A 5,373-nucleotide genomic window follows, 5' to 3' on the forward strand; every position below is an offset into this window, starting at 1 on the left:
GGAAGGCTCGCAGCAGGAAAGGCCAGCACTGGTTTCCCATCTGAAAAATACTGATGACAATTCCTGCCTCTGGGGGCCAAATGGTAGCACAGTGGCAAAATGTTGAGGCTCACCCACGTAGCAGAGTCCTGGGTTCATGTCCAGAGACCTCCCTGAGTACACTGGGGACATGCGTGCACCCCCGATCTGGGCCTAGGGTGGACTGTCGCATCATGACTGCTGGGGGTGCGTCTCTTCTCCCCTCTCTCTTTCTTGCTAATGGGAGAAATAAATAAGTAAACTTAGAAATAATAATATTCCTACAATGTAGGGGTGTTGAGAGGGTGAATTACTTCACTGAAGAGTCCTGGCTGAGGCCCTGCACATAGCCGGTGCACTGTCATTTCATTCAACCCAGTAAATGTTCACTGAGCACCCGCTGTGCACCTGCCACTTTTCCAGGCACCAGACAGGCAACGCTTTCTGTGCTCATGGGCTTACAGTCTAGCTGGGGAAGAAAGACAAGAGACGAACACAAAATAAATGTGCAATGGGGGTTTAAGCGCTGGGGTGGGGGCAGCACGTCAGAGAGAATGCCGCGGCTGTGGCTTCCTGCTTGCTCAGCGTGGTCAGCCAAAGACTCTGCTAAACGGGCCCTAAGGGAAGTGAGGCAGTGCATTACCTGGAGAAGAACATTCCAGAAGAGGCACAGTAAGTGCCCCGACCATGCGGCAGGAGTGCCCCACGCCTGTTAGAAACACCAGGGGCACCGAGCAGCAGGGCTGAAGCAGTGAGCGCCACAGGTGTGGAGGGGCAAGGAGTGGGAGGTGAGGTTGGCGTGAACAGGGGCCACATCAATAGGGCCTGGAAGGACTGTGGCTTTTACCCTGTGTGACAGGAGGCTGCTGGAGGCTTTGACTTAGATTGCAGAGATTGTTCTGGCTACTGCGGTTCTCACTGACTAGGAGGGGCAGAAGCAGATTCAGGGGAGGTCACTGGAGGCTGCTGCAGAAGTCCTGGAGAAGGACGATGGCTGGACTGGGCACAGCAGAAGCCATAGTCGGGGGTCGGACATATTCTGGACACTTTTAGAAGAGCACGCTGGCTTTGCTGATAGGATACTGACTGGTAGGACAGGCGAGAGCACAGTTGAGAAGGATGCTTGGAGGTGAGCCTGAGTGTGAACAAGGATGAACTGCTGTGCAGGGAGATGGTGAAGGTTCTGGGAGAACATGCAGGTTTGGGAGGAGGGTGCAGCGGTAGAAGCTGGGGTCCGGCATGGACGTGTTAAGGGTGAGACTCTATGAGGCATCTAAGTGAGGGAGTAAAATGGCCCACTGCCTACACCAGTCTAGAGCCCAACGGAAGGGTCCAGGAAGGAGATAGACAGCTGGACTGGAGACGCACGTGTGGACGTCAGCACACGCTGGCCCTGAGAGCAGTGAGCTGGCTTCACGGCCGACTGCTCCTCTTCCCCCTTCCCTTCAGCCCGCCCACCAGCCAGCATCTAGATGAGTTTCCAGCAGGAAACAGGATCACAAGCACTACTCAATGCTGCATGAACACATACTCCCAAGAGGATGAATGAAGCAGGGAAGTAAGAAAGGGACTGTCTCGGGACCAGCAGATGGTGTAATGGTTACGTTGCTGGACTCCCACGTAATCGACCATAGTTTGAGACCTGGACCTGGTGGCTTAAACTCACGTCTGGTGTGCGTGTGTGACCAAGATCTCAAGAGGAAAATGGAGGAGAAGGGATTGCAGCATGGCCATCCTCCCAGGGGTGTGTGTGTGTTGGGGGGTGGTTTCTCACTTTCTGTCTCTGTCTCTCTGGTGAGTGTAAGCACTCTATAGCAAAAATGTCTGAAAAAAGAAAGAAGGAAAGAAAGAAAGAGAGAGAGAGAGAGAGAAAGGGACAGTACCCAGTCCCACTGGTGCATCACGCTATTGTAGGAATTGTGCACAATGTGGAGGACGGGCTCTGGGCAGCAGCCGTGGAGCAGGCCTGCGGACGGCCCTGCCCTTGGACTTCTCCACTTTGGCACCCCGACCGAGGGCATGCTTTCCTAGCCGAGCCTGGTTTGGACAGAAACACTCCAGTTGGCAGGCACCATTTTTCTTTGTAAGTAGACAAAGGAAACTTTTCCTTGAAAGCCTCAGAAGGAAACTCAATGAGAGATGAAAATGCATTGTTGAGTAGGGATTCTCGGGCCCCAGCTGGGGTGGCTCGGAAATCCAGGACACAGTTAGGAAAGATGCTATTGGGACAGGACCCTCTTACATTTGGCTGGTGTAATAAGAAAATATCTAATAGAAATATAAAATAGAAATATAAAATAGAAATAGTACAGGAGCGGCCCTCTGGACCACTGCATCCCCAAATCTGCCAATCAGAGCCCATCTCTCCACATTCTCTAAGGATGACCTTTTCATTGCAGGCCAGAGAGGTGTGGGAACTAGATACCAGGGCCTCCTTTCTCCTCACCCCCACTTATGCTGTCTAGGACGATCCTGAGACTCCTGGGAATCTAAAATTATTCTTCTATCTGAAAGTCAGAGAGGGCTGAGGAAAGTTGGTATGACATAGTCTAAAGAACCAGAGCTGGGAGGCAGCTTCCACGTGAAGATTGCACATCCTCTCCTGCAGAACAGGGTTGAACAGAGGGTTCCCTAACGAGGCTCCCGGCCAATGGCCGCCTCTTCTTGTTGTGCCTGCACTCCGGTGCTCGGCGCAGGTCTCCAGAGTGGAGCACATGTAGGAGCGGCGGGAGACGACAATAGTAGGATTTCTGCTTCTTCCTCATGCTTTTAGATGGTTTTGTTTTAATAAGTATTTATTTCAATTAATAAATTAATAAAATTTATAGACATAAATTTATAAATATTATTGTTTATTTTAATAAGTATTTTATAATTCAGCTTATTAGTACAGGATATAAGTTACTTAAATGGTTATACTTGCTGGCGTTTTTTTTTTTTTTTTTGCCCTACAGCACGTGTGCTCACCAGAGAGAGAGAGAGAGAGAGAAAGTTAGACTACATTCCCCAGGGGACATGGTCATGCTGCAAACCCTTCTCTTTTATTTCTCCTTTTGGAATTTTAGACACAGACCCATACTCATGCCTGGCATGTTTCTCTAGCGGCTGAATTCATGACTTGAACCACGCATTTGGCCATGCGGGATCCAGCTGCCTTAACTATCACTCCACCGACTAGCACGACCCAATTGCTGTTTTTTTAATTAATGAGAGTCTCAATCTAAAGTCATTCAAAGACCCCTTGCTTTAGAGAAGAAAAACTCTGGGCTGGTAGTGAAGAGTGGCATCTTGTCAGTGCTTCCAGAATGGCTGGATGGTCCAAGAATAAAGCAGCAGCCCCTGGAGGTAGGGGTTGTGTTGTTAGATCCAGGTGCTCAGCAGAACAGCACTGAGATGGATCAGGTGCTCAAGGTTCTTCTCCCCTCACGGCCCTGAATCTACCAGATGGGAGCTTGCAGTGACAGAGTTCTCTATATGCCACTCCCGTCCAACACACACATGCACACGCACACACGCACACATACACACAACCCTGGAGAGGACCCTCCATAGCTGCTCATGCTTGGCACCAGCCTTCCAAATCAGAAGCTCCAGAGATAACTCTGCATTTGGCCTCACCTGGTCCTGCTTCTCTCTATGTATTCAGTTGTCAGAAAAGGCATGACATATTTTACTATGGAAAATGTGTTTTGACTTTTCTGATGACCCAATGCACATGTATATATTAGGACACACAAGTGTATATGCATATATTATACAGAGACGGTTATAGATGCATATGTAGCAGCAGTAGTAATTAACTTATAACATTCTTTCTCACACCTCCACAACTTCTGAAAGTAGCCAAAGTTAATTGCTTGTGGCATTATGCGTTCACATAGAAACACACAAAAATAAAGGTATTTACATATCTACAGATAAAATTTTTTTTCTTTTTAAAGCAATGAATCTATTGCAGACATTCCTCTACACCACTTTTTCTCACTTAACGGTAGGTCATAGGGGTCTCTTGAGCCAGTAGAGCTGCATCTGCTCCATTCTCTATAAGGTCTGCAGAATGTTTAATAGCGTGTGTGTATCGTAATTTAGTCAACCATTGCCCTGTTAATGGACATTTGAGTTGATTCCAATTTTTGTCATAATAATTAATGTTGTCATAAATACACACACACACACACACATACACATCATGTAAAACTGGTTCTTTTACTACTGTAAAATATCCCCAAAGTAAAACAGAGAACTTAGAGGAAATAGAATAACCCAAAATAACATAGGACCCTATTTGATTGCATTAATAATTTTTTAAAATTCAGGCTATACTGTCATATATTCAACACAGCTGACAGAGATGTGTGTGTGTGCGCGCGTGCATGTGTGTGTGCGTGCATGTGCATCCTTGCACATGCAGGGGGTAGTGCACTTTTACCCACACCCAGAATGGTCCTTGCCCTGTGGTTCACACGTGCTGGGACCCCCCCATCCTGAATCTGACTTCTCAGAAGGTCTCGCTGGGCCTCAGTGGGCAGGGGCAAAAGGGAACACTTTCCCACGTGAAACAAACCCACTTGGAAGGCTGGGGTTAGAGTATTGCTTCCCAGATTAGGACATAGTGAGGTTTCTCAAGAGCCCTTTGTCACTCCCTCCTTCATTCTCAGGCCTCTGTAGGACAGCCAACCTTCACACACGGGGTTCACTGGCCTGGGACCTGGGCATTCCAGCCTGGAACCCTGGAGCACAGAGCCCCATCAACACCCCTGGCTGCGTTCTGCAGGCTCCGAGCACAGCTGTCTGTGATGTGTCTGTGCTGCTTACTCCCTGCATGTGTCTGATCCTGCCCCTCTCTCCTGGCACCTCCTAAACTCAGTCTTTGCACACAGTAGGTTTTTAGCAATTGTTCTGTAAACAAGTAAGTAAGTCAACCGTCCTTGACCAAAGTCAGACTTCGAGGTCCAGATCCCAGGCAAGGCTGGATGCAGACCTCCAAGGTCTCCCCGTCCTACCTTCACAGCCTTTGCCCTGTTGATGAGCCCATCGTCCTGAGAACTCCCGATGAGCAGATCCACCTTCCCCCGTGGAGACCTCTGCAGTGCTCTGGCTGGGGACTCTCGGAGGTACTGGCCATCGACCACTGGACCCCAGTAGTGGAAAGGACCGCTCACGGCTAGGAGCTGCATTGGATGCAAAAGGATGCCATTATTTATATGAGTCTTTGCCCCTCCCCCCTTTTCTAATGGTCCAGGAATAATCAGCTGCATTACTTTGCTTAAGGAGGGCTCAGCTGTGGTGAACACCTGTGCTGGTTATGTATCTGGACTCTACTGGGGAAAGAGGAGAATGACCAGGAAACATGGA

At 48.9% G+C, this 5,373-nt stretch overlaps 1 protein-coding gene across 1 annotated transcript in view; it reads right to left on the minus strand.

Moving 5' to 3' along the window:
* Positions 1-5,373, minus strand: part of TG (thyroglobulin) — a 262,258-nt gene that overhangs the window by 36,169 nt on the left and 220,716 nt on the right. The window contains exon 44 of the mRNA XM_006155527.1: positions 5,022-5,189. Within this exon, the coding sequence (XP_006155589.1) occupies positions 5,022-5,189 (168 nt within the window). The remainder of the gene's footprint in view (positions 1-5,021; positions 5,190-5,373) is intronic.

The sequence above is a fragment of the Tupaia chinensis genome, unplaced genomic scaffold (genome assembly GCF_000334495.1).
Source record: "Tupaia chinensis unplaced genomic scaffold, TupChi_1.0 Scaffold000459_1, whole genome shotgun sequence".
NCBI classification, from domain to species: Eukaryota; Metazoa; Chordata; class Mammalia; order Scandentia; family Tupaiidae; genus Tupaia; species Tupaia belangeri.